This window comes from Canis lupus, chromosome 4, assembly GCF_011100685.1.
Source record: "Canis lupus familiaris isolate Mischka breed German Shepherd chromosome 4, alternate assembly UU_Cfam_GSD_1.0, whole genome shotgun sequence".
Lineage (NCBI taxonomy): Eukaryota > Metazoa > Chordata > Mammalia > Carnivora > Canidae > Canis > Canis lupus.
In genome coordinates, this window is record NC_049225.1 from 26,018,828 (window position 1) to 26,038,718 (window position 19,891).

At 42.5% G+C, this 19,891-nt stretch overlaps 1 protein-coding gene across 7 annotated transcripts in view; it reads left to right on the top strand.

Annotated features, from left to right (window-relative positions):
• The window catches only part of KAT6B (lysine acetyltransferase 6B), a 186,380-nt gene extending 168,118 nt beyond the window's left edge, over nucleotides 1-18,262 (top strand). For all 7 annotated transcript variants that reach the window (XM_038534424.1, XM_038534422.1, XM_038534425.1 and 4 more), the window contains 5 exons: nucleotides 6,373-6,604; nucleotides 6,924-7,083; nucleotides 7,686-8,075; nucleotides 10,384-10,675; nucleotides 14,432-18,262. In XM_038534424.1, coding sequence (XP_038390352.1) covers nucleotides 6,373-6,604; nucleotides 6,924-7,083; nucleotides 7,686-8,075; nucleotides 10,384-10,675; nucleotides 14,432-16,989 — 3,632 coding nt within the window. In that variant the 3' untranslated portion in view covers nucleotides 16,990-18,262. The remainder of the gene's footprint in view (nucleotides 1-6,372; nucleotides 6,605-6,923; nucleotides 7,084-7,685; nucleotides 8,076-10,383; nucleotides 10,676-14,431) is intronic.
• Nucleotides 18,263-19,891: the final 1,629 nt, after the last annotated feature.

The window sequence follows — 19,891 nt, forward strand, 5'->3', positions numbered from 1 at the left end:
ATCCTTTTCACTCTCACGAGTGTACATTGGAGTTTTCAAGTAGTTTCATGACCTGTGGTTATCACAACAGATTGAATACCAAAGCATATAGGAGAACCTAGCTTTTTCTCTCAAACCAGCCATTGAAGAGATTTGCAAAAATGCAAAAACAGTGCCACTTCCCTCACTATTTTCTTTTGTATTTTGGGAAATATAAATTTTTTTCAAAAAAAAATATGGTAACACATAATGAGTTTATCGGTTAATGAATTAATAAATATTTGTCAAATTTCTCTATAAAATTAATAGATATAGCTCTTATAAAGAAACTCTTAAATAATGTTTTTTAGATGTAAAAAGATCTTGAGACCAAAAAGCTGGAGAACCACTGATTTAATATAAACCCTCGCAAGGCAAGTGTGGCCTATAGCATAGGAACTTGTTACAGATGCAGAATCTCAGGTCCCATGCCTAATCTAACAGTTCAGAATCTAGTTGTAACGAGAGGTAGTTGTACAATGAAGGTTGAGAAGACAGACCTAGAATTTATGGACAACACCACTTAGCAAATCAATGACCTCTTGTTAAATTTCAGTCTGAATTTCAGGTGGGACTTTGGAGATTCCTATCCCCAGTTCTCTATCATCAAGTTGCTGGGTGCGGTCTCCTTGCCCATCTGAGATTCTTTAGTCCCACTGTCTATCCAGTGGCTCTCCTACTGGAAAAGGTGGTTTTCACATCCTCATCAAAACCAGCAGCTCCATAGCAGAGTTTTTATAGCAGTGGTCTTCAAATTTGTGTGCATCAGAATCACCTGGAGGGCTTGGTAAAGCAGAAGTGCTAGGTCCTGCCCCAGGTGTTTCTGGTTCATAGGTCTAAGAATTTGCAGTTCTAACAAGTTACCGGGTGATGCTGATACTGCCAGTCTTTCAAAGACTGGTCTCCCAGTCCAGTCTCCAGTCCTGGTCTCCCAGTCTTTGAAAACCACTGGTCTACAGGAAGACATAGAAGTCTGTAGAAAGGTCAGGCAATATTTATTCGAAATCGGGCAGCCTGGGTGGCTCAGCGGTTTAGTGCCTGTCTTTGGCCCGGGGCATGATCCTGGAGACCCCGGATCGAGTCCCACATCAGGCTCCCTGCATGGAGCCTGTTTCTCCCTCTGCCTGTGTTTCTGCCTCTTTGTGTCTGTGTGCGTCTTTCATGAATGGATGAATAAAATCTTTAAAAAACATATTTATTCGAATTGTTTTATAAGGATTTCAAGCCCATAGAATAATGGGAGGAAAAAAAAGAATTATGGGAAAGATGCCACATTCACATTTTCAAGACCAATCTCTTAAAAGCATAAAATAATCCAAAAATTCAAAATCTCCATCTTTGCTAGGGATGCATCTATGTCTTTTAATAAATAGAGAGTAGTAAGAAATCTGGCAGGTCACGGGTCATTTGGAATGCTCAGATTCTCTGAAAACAGTAGGAAGACTCAGGTTCAGCTTCCTTCCTTACTAATTGCAAAATCACCACAAGATTTCAGCAAGGAGACATAAATAGCCTGTCAGGTTCATTTATCACTATTTCAACTGATAACACACCATTCATCCACTTGGTCACAGGGCTGCTTAACCCCAAAAACTAGTAACAGATGAGCACAGACCAGTGAATTTCGGTCCCTAGCCATGAGATACACGGTTAGAGCCATCGGATTTCCTCTGCTCAAGAGCTGCCATAAATCCCTGGCCTGGTGTCAGTTCCCAGGCTTGCAAACCCAGTGCTGCCTACTGATATGAACCTTTCAGCAAAGTTTGCTGAGCTAAACAGGTGTCTGATGAAAGGTGTGTAATCCTTGAAGATTATCTTCCCCTAAAAGCAGCTAGTAACCCCAGACTCACATAATCCAGACAGATGGGAATTGGGAGTAGCTTGCCAGAGTTCACACTTTGTATTTGAGGAAGTTTGTATGGTTTGGTTCCAGATGGTAGAGATGAAGGTTGCAAGGGTGAGGGGTGGCTGCCTTTGTGGGGAGGAAATCCTTACCCATGAACATTATTATTCCACTTCTGGTCCAGTCTACAATTTTGAAATATTACTAGGTTAAAAGGAAGGCATGTTTTGTATTAAACAAGTTAACCTTGTAGTTAATATGCTGGGAGCTCAATTAATTTGGGAATTTAGGTCTGTAAAAACAAATCTTGACCTTGTCTAGATAGTTCCCTCCTTATCCTAATAGATCTGTCCACACAGAGGCAACTTTCTACCAGTTTGTTGTTGTTTTTTTCCCTCTCCCTAGAATGGAGTTAACCTTTTCAAACACATGGGATCGGGGCTAGTTAACATGAGAATTGACTCCCTTACTACAAGTAGGTCAGCCTTAACAGCAGTGAGGTAAATTTGGGTCCTATGCAGTCAGCACAGCTTAGAAATGCTACTTTTTGCAGACATCACATTGCTCTTTACTTTCCTTTTTTTTTTTTTAAGATTTTATTTATTTATTTATTCATGAGAGATGCAGAGAGAGAAGCCGAGACACAGGCAGAGGGAGAAGCAGGCTCCATGCAGGGAGTCCGATGTGGGACTCGATCCCATCTCCAGGATCACGCCCTGGGCCAAAGGCAGGCACTCAACCGCTGAGCTACCCAGGGATCCCCGTGCTCTTTACTTTCCCTTTAAGCAAGCACCTTGATACTCTTATGAATTAAGAGTGTGGTCCATACACTGAAGCTCAGAACCTCGTCTTCCTTTGGATAAGTAGTTCTAGTGAAGCAGAAGAGAAATCCAGCTTTCAATAGTATCAAGATAGTTAGTTGATGCGGCTGAGGGGCTTGTGGGCCAATTTCCAATTACAAGTCTCCTGATCACAGAGTAAGTGCTGTTCACCAGCACCTCTGCCTCAAAGACAATTTAAAGGGAATAATTTCATCAGCAATTAATTATACTGCAGCTACCAGAATTTGCCCTCCAAACACCACTTTGTTTTTAGTCTGAACAGCCAGGTTTCCCCAGGGATGGTTCAGGTTTTCTGATTGAAAGTATCCTCAGTTAAGAAAAGGTGTTCGAGCACCATGGGAATCTATTCACCAGGGGTGTATTGTACTTGTTTCAGATCTTTCAGGATCATTCACCGGCTTCCAAGATAAGTGCTTTTTATTTCCCTGCATCTTAGATCAATTATTTGGAATCTTTTTGGTAAGTTAAAAGTTTAAGAGCTGTAACATCAAACCACCGCATCTCTCAAATTACTCAATAACCTAGATGTTCTCACCAAATATTATTCTCTCAATTGGCTTTACAGTGATTAGGATCTGGAGGAGCCTAAAAAAGGGAGAGAAGGAAACAAAAGATAGCAAGACATTCATTATATAAATCATTCCATGTCAGGAAGGTCAGCGTAGAGGGCACCTGAGTGGCTCAGTCAAGCATCTGACTCTTGGTTTCAGGTCTCGAGGTTGTGGGATGGAGCCTCATGTCAGGCTCTGTGCTCAGTGCAGAGTCTGCTTTGGATTCTCTCTCTCCCTGTCCTCATTCACTATCTCTCTCAAATAAATAAAATCTTTAAAAAAAGAAAAGAAAAGAAAGGTCAGAGTACAGAAGTGCTACCAGCTACAGTTTTTTTGAGGGAAAGTGCCTGCTGCAGGTGAAGCTTAAATTCTTTATTCTTTATCCACGTAGTGCACCCATGGAGTAAACATGACAACTTTTTCTTCTAAGCCATACATTTTAACATATTACAAGTGATTTCACTTAGGTACTAAGGATTCAGAAATTTACCTTTGGTCCTTTTAATTGTGGAAATGGGATCTGTTTAATTTAAAAATTTCTCCTTCAGGAAGAGACCATGGACTTACAAATGCCTTTCAGCTTACGTGCAGATTCCTTCCATTGGTATAAGCTCCCTGAGGGTCTCAGGAGTCAGAGCAAGAAGACCTAACTTCAGGCAATGCAGGGACAGCTTTGGACAGTGGCACTGTGTGGTCTGAAATGTTGGCACACAAGAGCCCTGAACACCAGCCTTGCTGTTTTCTGGTTGGAGTTTGGGTTTGCAGTTTTTTCTCCCCAGCACCTGGGAGAGTTTCACTTCCTGGCAGTTGTTGGTAGCCTTCCTGCCCTGTAGCCTTCACTGGTGCAGGGTGGAGGGCTTGCTGCAAAAATCCAGTGGACCCAGTGGGCTCAGTGAGTGCATGCTTGTTGCCCTGCTGCTGCCTCCCAGCCTGCCCTGGGCCTCAGGACTCTCCTGTGGCAGTGGCAGTCACAGGGTGTGTCCCAGGAGATTGCCACTTACCCTGGTGGGAATCCCAGGCACTGAAACATTAATGCCTAAATGCTCTCCCCAGACCCCAGGTTGCCTGAGAGTTCCAATGGCCTGACCAGTTTAGGTGGAGGCCCTGATAAGGTGTGCATGTGCTGCCTTAGAGTGTGAAAACATGAACAGCTGTGGAAAATATGTTTTGGGGGGATTCTGACTGGGTCCAGGGTGGGAATTGAAGGAAGAGAAGACAGAACAAAGAAATCTGTGCTTTCTGGGTAAGGTTGCTCGTAGTAGCGGAGAACAGAAGGTAGGAAGGGCACTTACCACCTTCTGACTCCTTGGGTCTTACAGAAGTCCTCCTCCTACTGACCTGTGGGAGTGGGGCTTTCTGTCCCTAACTGTGGGGTTCAGATGAGAACCGGTGAGGGACTAGGGAATTGCACAGTTGCACAGTCATTGCAGGGGACTTGTAGTTGGGGGATCTCATGGTCACAAGGGTGTTGTTCCCCCCACCGCCCCCCCGAGGTACAGAACTCGGTCCCCCAGCCAACTGAGTAAATTTCTCAGCATGTGCCAAGCACTTAGGAGGCAGGGGACAGATGTGCCAATTATCTGTGTTGTGAGGTCTGGGCACCCTTTGTACTTGAGCGACAGAGAGCTCTTCTCCAAACTGACAGGGCACACTCTGGGCTGGCTTGAACACCGTGGTCATCACTGTTAGCATTCCTGACACACTGCTCTTGAAAGCCTCTGTATGCAGCTGAATGACGCGTCGACGGTGGTTTGACTGTAATATTTTGTGGTGCTTGTTGCATTCAATCAAATACGTTACACTTACACATGAGTTAAAGACCCAAATAAGTCAAAAGACTTCAGGAAAGCCTAAAGTTAAATATATGCTCATTCTTTACAATGGCATTCGGATTAAAACCGTCAAAATGCAAAATGCTGTGGTTATACCCCTCTAGGGCCAGGTTGGATTTCTTGTTCTATATTTCTGCATTATTTACAGTGATTTTTGAAAGGCAGGAAAATGCATCAGAGGCATGATTTCTCCTTCTAAGAAAAAAATCCAAAATTGAGAAAATCCTTGAGTGCAGCCATTTTGGAAATGTAGATAAAGAAGAAAAATGCTGAAGATTTGGGTGGTTTGCAGAGCAGCATGATTTTGTAATTGCTGCCACCTACTGTATGTGGTTGATGTTTGTTTAAATTTGGTAAGTTTGGGAAGGTGAGGCTATTGAAATTGATAATTAGAGCAAGGTAGACATCATTAGTTTATAGCATTTCTTCTCTGCTCCATAAGTGGCTCTTAATTACCAACACAGCCACAGTTTTCATTCATTACCTTCAAGTGGATTTAAAGTTTTAAATCATTTTAAAGTCCCTTTGCCAAGGAACCTTCACCGTAATGCTGTAGAATGCACATTCAAAAGCTTACCATGCTCAGGGATTTTTCTGAATATACATGAAACAGTTTGTTTTAAGGAGATTGTTTTGTTTTAATTTGTAGAAGCAACGTTCTGGGGTGGGATTATAAATTAATTTACATGAAAGAGGTGAAAATAGAGCTAGCGGAGCTGTTGTGAGTTGCAGCAGTCGACTTAAAAGACATTCTTTTATGAGTCCTAAAACAAAGCTTCAGATCAGCCGACTAGTTAAATGTAACAAGCAATATAGAATCTGAGTCAACAGAGACCCTTCTCTTTTATTAAGACCCAGCTGTCAAAGGGTCATTAGGTCCTTCCTGTGGAAAACAACTTGCCCATTAATGTTTGGGGTGGTCCCTCGACAGGATTTCTGAGTAAGTGCCTGACATTTCGTTTTTTGAAAGAATCTAAAGTTGGTGGGAAACTTGGATGTTGAAATTTATCAGAAGTAACGTCCTCAACCTTAGCTTTGTTTAATATGCCATGACGTATATTTGGAATGCTGCCGCTAGCTATATGAGTTGACTTACAGTGCTACTATAAAAGGTTCAAAAGCATAAACTTCATGGAGATCAAATCCCTACAACTGGGAAGAGACTGCATACGTAAATTCTGGTGTGCCATTTTTACCTACTTGCTACTTCCGTTCTTTCCAAGTGGCCCCTGTTCCAATGTCTGAAAACACCACAATGAGGTCGACTTTGGCTTTTTCTGCCCTAGGCTATTTGCTTTCTAGAAGAGAAGGCCAGGCAGGGTCTCCTGAAAAGCCACTCTCTGATCTGGGCCGCCTCTCCTACCTGGCCTACTGGAAGAGCGTCATCTTAGAATATCTCTACCACCACCAGGAGAGGCACATCAGCATCAAAGCCATCAGCAGAGCTACGGGCATGTGCCCACATGACATTGCCACTACTCTGCAGCACCTCCATATGATTGACAAAAGGGATGGCAGGTGAGTACCAAGGCCTGGGCGTCGCTGGCTGCCTTGCAAGCATCTTACACCAGAAAGGGTCCCTGACGTGGGGGGGCAGGGGATACATTCTAGTTTAACATAAGAGGTTGATAAAAGACAGTATCAAAAGCTTTCTCCTAAATAGGAAACAGGAAATGATACTTTTTTGCTGGTCAGATTTCAATTTGCTATACCTTTTCATTGATGAGCTTTCTCATCAATTGTACCCTGGGTAATAGTGCTAGCATTTGTCAACGTATGAAGGTGAAATGAAATTTCAGCTTTTGATTGCACTTTGTTCTGCTTCGTCACATTACAGATTTGTCATCATTAGAAGGGAAAAGTTGATATTGGGCCACATGGAAAAGCTGAAAACCTGTTCCCGGACCAATGAACTTGATCCAGAAAGCCTAAGGTGGACCCCAATTTTAATTTCTAATGCTGCAGTTTCTGAAGAAGAGCGAGAAGCTGAGAAAGAGGTAATGATTGGCTTCATCTGCCTAAGTTGTGTGACTTCAATCTTGCAGCATTCTTAAGCTAAGCTAAGAAAGTCATTACCGTCGTTGTCAAAGGCTTGGTTATGTAGAGGGAGCTTGTGAAATGATATGGCACTAATTTATCCTAACTGAGGTTGCATGGTAAGACATGATAATTTTATTGAATTGAGTATGAAAAATGAAACATTTATCATTGATCACAAAGCAGCATTTTTCACTACTGACAGCATGTAATCAGATCACATTTGGTGCTGAGCTCCAAGGCTGCAATGTCAATCGATTCTTTGTGTTTATGAACTTGCTTAAAGTGCTCCATGCCAGTGAGCATGTAATGTAGTGATAAAGGACTCAAATCAATTCGCTGCATCATTAATACTGCTAAATATCCCATGAAACCCAATCTTCTTTGATTTGTTATCCTAACTGATGCAAAAGAGTCCTAAGATGATGCAGCTGGAATGTTGCTTGGCTGGCTGACTGTCCTGATCAGAAACGACTTAAGAGATCCTTTGCCTTTGATCCTTAGAGGCTCTGGCTTAACTGCCCTTTCACTGGCCCACCATTTTTACCCTCCCCCGCCTTAGGCTGAGCGCTTAATGGAACAAGCTAGCTGCTGGGAAAAGGAGGAGCAAGAAATCCTGTCCTCTAGAGCGAACAGTAGGCAATCACCTGCAAAAGTACAATCGAAAAATAAATATTTGCATTCCCCGGAGAGCCGGCCAGTGGCAGGGGAGCGAGGGCAGCTGATGGAGCTGTCTAAGGAGAGCAGTGAAGAAGAGGAGGAAGAGGAGGAGGAAGAGGAAGAAGAAGAGGAGGAGGAAGAGGAAGAAGAGGAAGAAGAAGAAGAAGAAGAAGAAGAAGAAGAAGAAGAAGAAGAAGAAGAAGAAGAAGAAGTAGAAGAAGAAGAAGAAGAAAATATTCAGAGTTCTCCTCCGAGATTGACTAAACCACAATCAGTTGCCATAAAGAGAAAGGTATGTGTCTGTTTAGAGTTTCAGTCTGAGTCCATTTCAATCAAATTTTGTCATTGCGAACTATTAGTATTTGTTTCACTCTCTATTCTTTAGATGTAGTTTATTTGTATTCAGTCCTCCCGATCATATATCATCATCATTTATCTTACAGTCATGATTGTGTTTACTTTTTGAGGTTTGTTAGTGGCCCTGACAGGAAAACAGGGACAGGCAGGCTTCCTAGTCTAGTAGTTACTGCCACCTGCTGGTTTGTGGGACTAGAGTAAGTCAGGGTGTAGAAGCAGAAAGGGGCCTTGGAGAGCACTTAAAACCACCTTCAGTGCATTTTGATGAAAACACCAAGGCCTAGGGGAGGCTAAGAGACTTGTCCAAGGTCTTACAACTCCTTAGATATGGAGCCAGAACCAGATGACTGCCCTGAGTCCAAGCCCAGTGCTCCTATTTTTCTTGTTCTTGCATAGAATTGTTAGAAGGTATTTCAGACTCTCTGTGTTGATGCTGATATTTTTAAATTTGTGGCCAAGTCACATTGCTGAAATTTCTTATAGCCTGGTGGTCTCTCTAGATATACCTTGTGCAGAAAGTTTAAAAAACTGATTTTGTCTTTAGGTAATTGTTTAACCCGGATCTGATATCTTTGTCTTCACTATCTGTGACTTAGTGAGGGACCAGATACTGTTAGTATACCCAAGACTTAAAGAAATAGCACCAGTTGAGGCTTTGCCCCAAGGTCATCCTGTGTACTGCCTGTCAAAGAACTTGCTGTTCTAACTCCCAATTTGGTAGCCTTTTAGTGGAAATGCAGCTGTGGCAAGGAGTAGAAAAGAGCATCCCATAAAGTGAACTTCAAGCTTCTGAGTAATCTTTTGATTTCTTACGAGGAAAATGTATTCAGGTATTATGTATATATTACAAAGAAATTTGTCTTAAAAATATCAAAAACCAGGATTATCCAAGGCATGCTACGGACTCCCATCATATAAGTGGATTCAATCTGAAGAAAACCAGTTCTTTTTTTTTTTTTTTTTAAGATTTTACTTATTTATTCATGAGAGGCACAGAGAGAGAGAGAGGCAGAGACACAGGCAGAGGGAGAAGTAGGCTCCATGCAGGGAGCCCGACGTGGGACTTGATCCTGGGTCTCCAGGATCACACCCTGGGCTGAAGGCAGCGCTAAACCGCTGGGCCATCCGGGCTGCCCGAAAACCAGTTCTTTATATTGGCTGTACTCATGTTTGGGAAAATTATAGTCGGTTAGGGAGGGCAGGCCAACCGGCGGTGTTGATAATCATAATTGTTAAGTTACAGAATGTGATTATCAGGTTTATATGTGAACATTCAGAGAGTTAATGTGAGTCAACAGTAATTCTTGGATACAGTTTATTTACAGTTTTAACCCAACGTATTGAACCTTCTTGCAGTGTATTTTAAATAATTTTTCAGGCCCATTATTGACAGATTACATTTTAGCAGCAATTCTGTTATTCCTGTATTTTAATTTTGTTTCATTAAATACTTTTTTGCTTGGGCAGAAGTATTTTATAATTGCTATTATGGAGAGTCATCTGTGCCAGCCTGTGGTGCAATTAGAAAAAAAAAAAATCCTATCTTATATAAATAAGACAGAATTGACATGTCTTTTAATTTTTTAAGATGCCTTCTATAATAAAAGATTTTGTAAAATTATCAGTTGCTGACATCCCTGCAGTCATCAATACATGATTCTCTTAACCTTTTAAACAGAATAATCCTTTCTTCTCCTACCCTGTCCTCTTCCCTTTTCACCGTTCTAAAGCCCTATGAAATGGGGAGCAAATAGGTTAGCCTTGTACACCATCAGATCTCCTCTGGTGCTTTGATGATAGCAGGTGCTCCTTGAACAATTATCAAGTATTAAATGAGTGACCCAGTGGCTAGTCGATTATTGCAACACTTATGGAAACATCTGTGTCTGTGATGATTGAATAGCTATGATATACAGGATATTGGAGTCTGCAAGTACCAATGTACTTGGAAAATGTATGCTAGAAAAGCAAACCTTAGCTTTTAAAATCTACAGTTAAGCTGAGGCGATGTTCCCTCTCAAAGCATCTTCTTGAGTAAACAACTGTTTTATTTGGAAAACACTTGCCTGTGTAGTTTGAGCCCGAGAGGGATGTTAAACATCAAATGGAAGGTTAAGTACAAAGGCATCACAGAAGTCTTTACGTGTAAGATTCTCAGGCCTTCCGTACATGTTTGCTGCATATCGACTCAACCATTTAATTTCTCATGAGCTCTTATGTATTATGTTTGGAATTAATTTCAGAGGCCTTTTGTGCTAAAGAAGAAAAGGGGCCGTAAACGCAGGAGGATCAACAGCAGTGTAACAACTGAGACCATTTCTGAGACGACAGAAGTACTGAATGAGCCCTTTGACAACTCAGATGAAGAGAGGCCAATGCCACACCTGGAGCCTACCTGTGAGATTGAAGTGGAGGAAGATGGCGGGAAGCCAGTCCTGAGAAAAACATTCCAACATCAGCCTGGGAAGAAAAAACAAACAGAGGAAGAGGAAGAAAAAGACAATCATTGTTTTAAGAATGCTGACCCTTGTAGAAGTAAGTGGAGGAATTATAAAAATCTTATCCTTGTGCATATCTCGTATATTAACCGCCAAAAGGCAAGTACCTGGAGTTATACCCAAAGGCAACTCTGAGGTTGTGTCGACTCATTCATAAAAGGATCTCTCCTTTCTTCCTGGAATTGGATTTTATTTTAAACAACCTCTAAGGCCAGAACATTCCTCCGGGTGGGTTCATCTTTCTTTCCAGAAATTGGCTTATCCTCAGAAACTCTGAAGTCTCTCAATAAGAAACACACAGCATCTCCTTGATTCTAATAGGTACTTTTTTCCCCCACATTTAATATTTCCAGAATCAGGGTTACTGTCTGCGTAAGCATTGAATGCAGTAGTTTCTTTCTTCCTGAAAAATAAATTTAGTAAATCAATCATGCAGCTTATAATTACTGGTGTCTTAGGATACATTATTATCAAGGATCATTTAAACTCACCCACACTATCAGTATTTAGCTTTGATAATATAGGATAGTGTGGAAATCAGGAAATTGTCCTTCCTTTTAAATTACTATTTTATAATTTGCCGTTGGCAGGGACATCCCACCCCATCCTCTACCAAAAAAAAAATACTAACACCAATGAGTAGTCTTTGATGCTCTGTTTAAAAGCAACCATTCCTTGCCTTTTGGCTTGGATACTTAAGTTTCTGGCTGAATCATAAGGATCTATGGACAGTCTCTGCTCTGTGGCTGAAATCACTCTACTTAAAAATTTATTCTAATATCTTTTCTAATCTAAAAACAGGCCATCTCATTTCCTTGAGAACTGCGGTGTCTCTCTTGCTTTTAAGAAGCCACAATTTGGGGTGCCTGGCTCAGTGGGTGGAGCATGCGACTCTTGATCTCGGGGTTGTAAGTTCAGGTCTCATGGTTGGTATAGAGATTACTTTAAAAAATCTTTTTTTTTTTTTCTTTTTACAAAGTGGGGGCCCTTGGATGTCTCAGTCAGTTAAGTGTCTGACTCTTGGTTTCAGCGCAAGTCATGATCTCAGGGTCCTGGGATTGAGCCCTGCATCAGGCTCCCTACTCAGTGGGGAGCCTGCTTCTCCTTCTCCCTCTCCCTCTGCCCGCTCATGCTTGCTCTCTCTCTATCAAATAAGAAAAAAGGAAGAAAAAAAGAAAAGCCATAATTTTAAGGGCACGAGCAAGCATCTTCTGACTTTCATAGTTAACAGGAATACTGTTGCTATATACAATAGTTTGCTGAGAGAATGACATCTTACCCTGGTGTAGAGTCCAAACCTTGTTCTTTAGTTTCTTTTTTCTTTCTTTCCTTTTTTTTTTTTTTTTTTTTTTAAGTTTATTTATTTATTTGAGGGGCAGGGAGAGGTAGCGGGAAAGAATCTTTCAAGCTGGGCAGCCCTGGTGGCTCAGTGGGTTTAGCGCCACCTTCAGCCCAGGGTGTGATCCCGGCGACTGGGATCAGGCTCCATGCGTGGAGCCTGTTTCTCCCTCTGCCTGTGTCTCTGCATCTCTCTCCCTCTGTGTCTCTATGAATAAATAAATAAAATGTTTAAAAAAAAAAAAAAAAGAATCTTTCAAGCTGATATCCCGCTGAATGCAGAGCCTGATTCGGAGCTCGATCTCATGACCCATGAGATCATGGCCTGAACCAGAACCAAGAGTCGGACACCCAACTGACTGAGCCACCCAGGCACCCCAGTTCTTTAGTTTCTTTAAACAAACAGCAAACTGCAGCAAGATACCATTTTTTTGTGTGGACATTGAGCCTTATTTCCACTTCTTAACTTTCTTCTCAGGACTGTGTAAACGAATCATCATTACCTTTATTGTCCACTCTGGGCCATTTGCCTTTAAAATTTTTAGTGGCCATATTCTACCTGATTCCTTTCAGGATCTTCTTAATTACCAGAAAACCCATCTTATTTAGAGAAGTGTTCCTATAAAAGCTGGTAGGTCCAGCAGCATGTGGAATCCAGAGGCACTGGCATGGCTATTTCCTGCCCATGTGAATAGCAATAAAACCATTTGAGTACCTCGAAGTGACTGTTAAGTGGGTATTGTACTTTGTACTTCTGAAGGAATCAGTGTACATCACTTATGTGTTCTTCTCAGCTAGCCAGTTTGAATGTAATCCTTGCAGGTAAGTTTATGTGTAATCCTTTTACTATGTAAATGAACTAGGAGCTTACCCTGCTCTGCACTGATTGGATTAGAAATCATTTCATTCTGGCAAAGAAGGATCTCTGTTCCACATTGAATGTGAAATCTTATGTTTGTTCTCCAAAGTAATGTTTGTAATAGAGGCTGTTTTTCTTTGTAAAGCTTTTCCTTTACATTGACCCCTTCAGGAGATCAGTGTGACCTTTAACTTTCTAAAGATCTCATGAAGGGCAGCCCCGGTGGCACAGTGGTTTAGCGCCACCTGTAGCCCGGGGTGTGATCCTGGAGACCCGAAATCGAGTCCCACATCGGGTTCCCTGCATGGAGCCTGCTTCTCCCTCCACCTGTGTCTCTGCCTCTCTCTCTCTCTGTGTGTCTCTATGAATAAATAAATAAAAATCTTTAAAAAAAAATAGAATAAAGATCTCATGAAGACTTAGGTGTTTTCTATTTGTATTTATTCATATGTTTGTTTGCTTGCTCATATTTAGATAAATATATTTAAAAATTTGTTTATAAAAAAAAATAAATAAAAATTTGTTTATATTCACATGTGCATAAAGGTACAGTAAAAATAAGATTAGCCAAGTTAAAATAAACATGACAATTATGGTTTGTTTCTTATTTACTTTAAAATGTTCAAACCTTACATTTGAGCAGCAAATTGATCCTAAATACTATGTGGACAGAATTGGTGATAAAAAAGAATACCTATCATTTAAGTATTCAATCATTTCATGGCAAAGACATTACAGTTTGTGTCATGCCAAAATGATGGTCTCTAGTAGATTACAGATGCATTTGTATCGGGGGTATCTAGGTATCTTTTCATTTGTTTCAGAGGTACCCGGTTTATTTTTATGCCAGAGAGAACATTCAAATCAAAGTAAATAATGTCATCTGAGATCATATAAATCCAGTAAATGTCTACAAACAGAAATTTGTATTCTCAGGATAGATATGAGAGTTAGGCTTTTATTCATTTCACCAGGACAGTGGTGCTTTGGATAAATGAGCTAGCAGGAGCCCCTTTCCCCTGTAGTTTCTAATGTGTACATGTTCAAATTGATTGATTATTTATTAACATTGTGGAATTCTGGACTTTTACACCAGAGAATGTCTTATTTGTTAAATTCAAAGCAGTTTATTATAATTGTCAGCATCCAAGTGCCTTTTTTTTTTTTTTTTTTTTTTTTATTCATGAGAGACACAGAGAAAGAGAGAGAGGCAGGCAGAGACACAGGCAGAGGGAGAAGCAGGCTCCATGCAGGGACCCTGACATGGGACTCGATCCCGGGACTCCAGGATCACGCCCTGGACGGAAGGTGGCGCTAAACCGCTGAGCCACCCAGGCTGCCTTCCATGTGCTTTCTATAAAAAGCACAGCTTTCTTTTGGGGGGAGAATAAGTGAGACATGTATTCTTTTCCCCGACCTAGGTGATTCACTAGGTTTATAGCACAATATGAATCTCTGTTAGTTTTGATGGTGTCTTTATCATCAACTCTTGACCTTGAAATCAGTGTATACTAGCTAATTTAGAAAAATGAATTCAGGTGTTCAAAGAGATGCTAAGACTTTGTTTTTCTTCCTCCCGTTTGTCTCCTCGCTAAGACAATATGGATGATGATACAGATACCTTGAAAGAAGGCAGCAGAGACAATCCTGAACCTCTAAAGTGCAAACAAGTATGGCCAAAAGGAACAAAACGTGGTCTATCTAAGTGGAGGCCGAACAAAGAAAGGAAGACCGGATTTAAACTGAACCTGTACACCCCGCCAGAAACACCCATGGAACCTGATGACCAGATAACAGTAGAAGAACAGAAGGAGACTCCAGAAGACAAAAGCAGCCCCACTCCCACCAGGATTGAGGAGGAGGTCAAGGAAGCTATGGAACCCCTGCTGCCTCGGGATGAAAACAGAAGGGACGAAACGTGTGCACCTATAAGTCCGAATAAATCGCCAGGTGAAAAAACAGAAGATGATGCAATCAAGCCTGAGGAGGAAGAAGAAGAGGAGGAGGAAGAAGATGACGAAGAGGAAGAGGAAGAAGAGGAAGAAGAAGAAGAAGAAGAAGAAAATGTTGCAAAGGACCCAGGTGGTGCTAAAAGTCAAGAAAAAGAAGAACCAGAAGTCTGCCTGGGCAAAGAAGACTCTGTTGCCCTGGACGATCATGAAGAGGAGGAGGAAGAGGATGAAGAGCCGTCTCACAATGAGGGTCATGATGCAGATGATGAAGATGATAGTCACATGGAGGGTGCGCAAGCAGAGAAGGAAGACCGGCCAAGAGAAGCCTTCAAAGAAGTACTGGAGAACCAGGAGGCTTTTTTAGACCTTAGTGTCCAGCCTAGCCATTCGAACTCAGAGGTCTTAATGGACTGTGGCGTTGACCTTGCAGCTGCTTGTAACGGTGAGCCCAAGGAGCTTGCTGGAGGCACTGACGCTGCGCCTGAATCGGACGAGGAATCACCGGAAGAACAGGCACCGAAGCAGGACCAAAAGAGCAGCGAAGGCGTGGATTCCGAGTTCAAAGAGAGAAATACCACAACCGTGGAAATAGACTCTGAGACCGTTCAGGCGGTTCAGTCTTTGACCCAGGAGAACAGTGAGCAGGACGACACGTTTCAGGATTGCACCGAGACCCAAGAGGCCTGTAGGAGCCTCCAGAACTACACCCATGCAGACCAAAGTCCACAGATCGCCACCACTCTGGACGACTGCCAGCAGTCAGACCACAGTAGCCCAGTTTCGTCCGTCCACTCCCATCCCAGCCAGTCAGTACGTTCTGTCAACAGCCCCAGCGTCCCTGCCCTGGAAAACAGCTATGCCCAAATCAGCCCAGATCAAAGTGCCATCTCCGTGCCATCTCTGCAGAACATGGAAACCAGTCCCATGATGGACGTCCCGTCGGTGTCCGATCATTCACAGCAAGTTGTGGACAGCGGATTCAGTGACCTGGGCAGCATCGAGAGCACAACTGAAAACTATGAAAACCCGAGTAGCTATGACTCTACCATGGGCGGCAGCATTTGTGGAAACGGTTCCTCCCAGAACAGCTGCTCCTATAGCAACCTCACCTCGAGCAATCTGACACAGAGCAGCTGTGCTGTCACCCAGCAGATGTCCAACATCAGTGGGAGCTGCAGCATGCTGCAGCAGACCAGCATCAGCTCTCCCCCGACCTGCAGCGTCAAGTCTCCCCAAGGCTGTGTGGTGGAGAGGCCTCCCAGCAGCAGCCAGCAGCTGGCCCAGTGCAGCATGGCTGCTAATTTCACCCCGCCCATGCAGCTGCCTGAGATCCCCGAGACTGGCAACGCCAACATCGGCCTGTATGAACGGATGGGCCAGAGTGATTTTGGGGCTGGGCACTACCCGCAGCCATCAGCCACCTTCAGCCTTGCCAAACTACAGCAGTTAACTAATACACTGATTGATCATTCATTGCCTTACAGCCATTCCGCTGCTGTAACTTCCTATGCAAACAGTGCCTCTTTGTCCACACCACTAAGTAACACAGGGCTTGTTCAGCTTTCCCAGTCTCCGCACTCCGTCCCTGGGGGACCCCAAGCACAAGCTACGATGACCCCGCCCCCCAACCTGACTCCTCCTCCGATGAATCTGCCACCGCCTCTTCTGCAACGGAACATGGCTGCGTCAAATATTGGCATCTCCCACAGCCAAAGACTGCAAACCCAGATTGCCAGCAAGGGCCACGTCTCCATGAGAACCAAATCGGCATCTCTGTCACCAGCCGCCGCCACCCATCAGTCGCAAATCTATGGGCGCTCCCAGACTGTAGCCATGCAGGGTCCTGCACGGACTTTAACGATGCAGAGAGGCATGAACATGAGTGTGAACCTGATGCCAGCCCCAGCCTACAACGTCAACTCTGTGAACATGAACATGAATACTCTCAATGCCATGAATGGGTACAGCATGTCCCAGCCGATGATGAACAGTGGCTACCACAGCAATCATGGCTACATGAATCAAACACCCCAATACCCTATGCAGATGCAGATGGGCATGATGGGAACCCAGCCATATGCCCAGCAGCCAATGCAGACCCCACCCCACGGTAACATGATGTACACGGCCCCTGGACATCACGGCTACATGAACACGGGCATGTCCAAACAGTCTCTCAATGGGTCCTACATGAGAAGGTAGGCAACAGGGGCAGTCACGAGATCCCCTGGGCATCACCATTGGATCGAATCTGCACAAATACCTTCGAAGAGTACGATTTCAAAACCAGCAATTGGTGTGAATGCAAAAACATTTGTTGGCACCATTTATTTAAAAAAAAAAAAAAAAAAAAGCTGTATGCAGCAGAAAGCCTTATACAAGTTGTTTTTTCTTTTTTTTTTTTTTTTCCTTTTTCTTTTTTGGTATCTTTGTTTCTGTTACTTTTATATGAAATTCTCTGCAAAGGAAGGCCTCTCTGGACTACAATTTGAAGGCAGCCACTTGTTGTGCCTGCTTCCATTAAATGATGTGGATATCAAGCCCCACCCCACCAAATTATCTGTTTTAATACTGAACCTGGAACTTTTTTTTTCCCCCTTCCCTGTCCACTCCATGTAAATGCCTTTAGCATTTCAGTTCTTGTATATTTTGGTTAAGGTGACACTTGAGCATGCCGCTAATGTCTTTGTTAGTGACAGTGCATTTTGTAGTACTGTACAAGTGTTGTGCTAACAGTAAGCCATTTCTTAAGTTTTTTGCCTTGAGTAGGGTGCCCTAATTTGAGGGTTTAAAAAAAAAAACTATATTTTTGTTAATTATAAAACTGTAAAGAGCTATAAAAGCTATTCCCATTTGGTTAGTCAAAAGGGTTTTATTGCTCAATGTTTGGTGTAAAGTTGAGACCCTTTTCCATTTTGGTGACAGATTTCTTTGGGGAAAAAAGGCAGCTTTCTGTTTTATAAATGCAGACTTCTGTTTATTGAATGAAGCATATCTCAGTGTTTATCTGTCAGGTTTTGAAACATTTCATATATGTCCAAATACTTGGCAGGATTTAAAAAAAAATAGTGAATTTGGTGTAAAGTTGCTATTTTATGGAAATGCCTCTAACTTTACATTTTCATTCCATCTGTAGATTTTTCTATCTTTATAAAATATTGGAGTTATTTTTTAAGGAAAAATAGAGAAGTAGCTTGTGAATAGCTCAAACTAAGCTTACAGAACCGCATGTAAAAAAGCAAAAAAAAGTTATTTGTGTCTGTTTATATTGCTTCCTTTTTTGTAGCCTTTGTACCTGTACAGGGTGACTGTAAGGGCCAAGCAGGAGAGGCGTAATCCTTGTATAAAATAGGAGCCAGCGACACTCTTGTATTTATCTGTTCTCTTTTTAGTCAGTCACTTCAAAAAAAAAAAGAAAAAAAAGAAAAAAAAACAAACAAAAAAAAGCTGTACATTTTAACATAAAATAAATTATGATGAGCCATTTTTAGCCTCTTGTGTCCTGTCATATTATGATTGATAGAGAATGACCAATGGAACTGTATCATGTGTCACATCTCAGAACACATACACATTTTGGGAAAATAAATTATTTAGTGTAAATTGGAGTTATGAGATTTTTCTGATTTGTTTTGACTTTGGGGGAGGGGGTTGGCAATAAATAAGAGTAATATCTAATAAAAACCATCACATATACCAAATACCTATTTAATAAATTAATTTATAATGGATTTTAATGCTTTTCATGAAAGTTTATTTTATGCTGGTGCATACCTTCTGTATGCCAATCATTGTCTTTAAAATAAAGTGAATTTGTTTTTTTCTTTTTGACTTGGATCTTCATTTGCAAAGGGATCCTGCACAAATGTCCATTTGCCTCATTTGTACAGTCTGTTATAAACACCCCTCAGCGCCTTAGCACAGTGATAGCCAACTTCATTTTTATAAAAGTTCATACCCAAAAAAGCACCCAATCGGGATTGTGTATTTGAGAAATCATTTTCTCAAAAAAAGGTGTGAAAGTTTTGCTCTGTTGTGAATGAGTTGATTGGATGTTTTCTTTAGAGTCTAAAGTTAATACCACCCCCCCCGGAAAAAAAATGTTTACAAACATTATTTTATGGCATTCGGGGAAGGTTCTGTCTGTTAAAACATTTTATTACTCAAACTCCAAGCCTAGAAATAAATGCTTGACTTGGTACCCATGTGAAACTGGCCCACTAAGCTCTCAGTGTGTCTAAATGTGGGTGCTTACAACTCTCCTGTCATTTCTTTCATACGTCTTGGAGGGAAAGCATTGCCTTTCCATAAGTGGTTTAACACAAGCAAAGCAAGTGTAGAGACTTCGGACACAAACTTTAAGGAGACTCAGAATAAAACTGAAAAGGCAGGCCGGGTGCACACACCCCGGGATCACAGGCTCCTGCAGACGGGGGATGCCCGCTGGTGTTTGGCCTGGTGCTCTCACCCTTCCTCCGGTTCTTTCGCGCTTACAGAGCATCCTGGCTGAGTGGCAAGACCATGGATAATAACAAAAGACCAAGTCTTTTGGTTCTTTCCTTCTACAAATGCAGCCAGTGGATGAACATCTGTAGTGGCTGAGGGAGAGCTTACAGGAAGAGCCTTCTGCAAGGGCTGTCGTCACGAAGGGAAGAAGAGAAACTTGGAGGCGCTGTGCTGGTTGCCAAGGGAATAGAATGACCACCTCCAGAGCCGGAGGTGACGGTGTGCCGCCTGTTTGAAACCACAGCTGCCTCAGTGCGGCAGCGTCTAGGGTCTTAGCAGCCCAGTGGGTGCGCCTGTCAGGCAAGAGGCTGCCCGAGCCGGGGGGCTGGGGCGGGGGCCTGCTAATCAGCTGATCTGGAAGCTTCCACAGGCTCCATCTTGAAACCTTCCCAGAGGTAGTCTCTTCCCTCCTCTGTTGAGGTTCTTTGGGAACGGAGATGTCCCTGTTTTCCCTTTCACAACGGCTTGTTAATCACACCCTATGGTCTGTGTGACACTGGGGTTCCGGCCCCTTGGTCCTCTGGGGAGCTCATGGGCAAGTTCTAGTCACTGCCCCAGACCTGCCAGACCAGCATCTCAATACAGTCCTGGGGACTTC